The 840-nt window shown below is 56.3% G+C and overlaps 1 protein-coding gene across 1 annotated transcript in view; it reads right to left on the reverse strand.

Moving 5' to 3' along the window:
- The window catches only part of UBAP1L (ubiquitin associated protein 1-like), a gene marked incomplete at its 5' end in the record, with an annotated part of 7460 nt that extends 7280 nt beyond the window's left edge, over positions 1-180 (reverse strand). The window contains 1 exon segment of the mRNA XM_009700133.1: positions 1-180. This exon segment is cut by the window's left edge and continues 38 nt beyond it. Within this exon segment, the coding sequence (XP_009698435.1) occupies positions 1-180 (180 nt within the window).
- Positions 181-840: the final 660 nt, after the last annotated feature.

The following is an 840-nucleotide window of genomic DNA, read 5'->3' on the forward strand; positions in this document are numbered from 1 at the left end:
CGTAGCGTTCGGGGGGGTCCCCCCAGCACCAGCCAGCACGGCGGAGCCGTGGGGACGACTTCAGAGGTGACCCGATGCCGGGAGGTTTGCTGCTGAGAGGCCACCTCAACCCAGTAAAGCACTTTTCTTTCCAGTGAGAAGTCATGCTGCAGAAGAGTGAGAAGCAGGTGGTGAGGGCATCTGGAACCAGACCACGGAACAAACCACGCACTTCACGAGGGCACCTTAAGGGCCGCATCCTTCCCATATTGGCTCCTATTTCCCTGAGCTTCGGGGCTGGCTGTAGGATTGGGCAGTGCCAGCCTCATCCCTGTAGGGAATCCTCAAATTTATACGTGAAAAAAATCTGGCTACAAAGTCATTGCTATTTTGAGTGGTATCTACAATTCTTTCAATGGGTGTTTTATGCTCAGAGGTGGTTTTGTGTCACTTTGGCTGCTGTGGAAGGGGAGAGGGTGCAGACAGGAGATGCGGGCATCCCAATTTCAGGCAGCTGTGGAGAGGCACCGCATCCAGCCGCAGGCTACAGGCTGTCCCCAGGACGGTGGCAGAGCTCCTTTGTGGCCCTCATTAGTGGCACCCGGCAAAGCATGGGGGCTCAGGAGCCACCAAGGGGGGAGATGCCACCTTGGGCAGAGACAGGACCAGCCATGGGAGCCTCCGGTGGCGCCGGGGGCTTGGCTGACGGTGGCAGAGGGGCTTGGCTGGTCCCCAAACAGAGTTGTCATTTCCACATAGTCCGGCTTAAAATATTAACGTGTTTGAGACTGAAATCCGAGGGTTTTCCTGGAATAAACAAGCCTTGCCTGTCTCAGAGCTCTCCAAACAAGGTCTCCTCCG

Source organism: Cariama cristata, unplaced genomic scaffold (genome assembly GCF_000690535.1).
Source record: "Cariama cristata isolate BGI_N322 unplaced genomic scaffold, ASM69053v1 scaffold30365, whole genome shotgun sequence".
Classification (NCBI taxonomy): domain Eukaryota; kingdom Metazoa; phylum Chordata; class Aves; order Cariamiformes; family Cariamidae; genus Cariama; species Cariama cristata.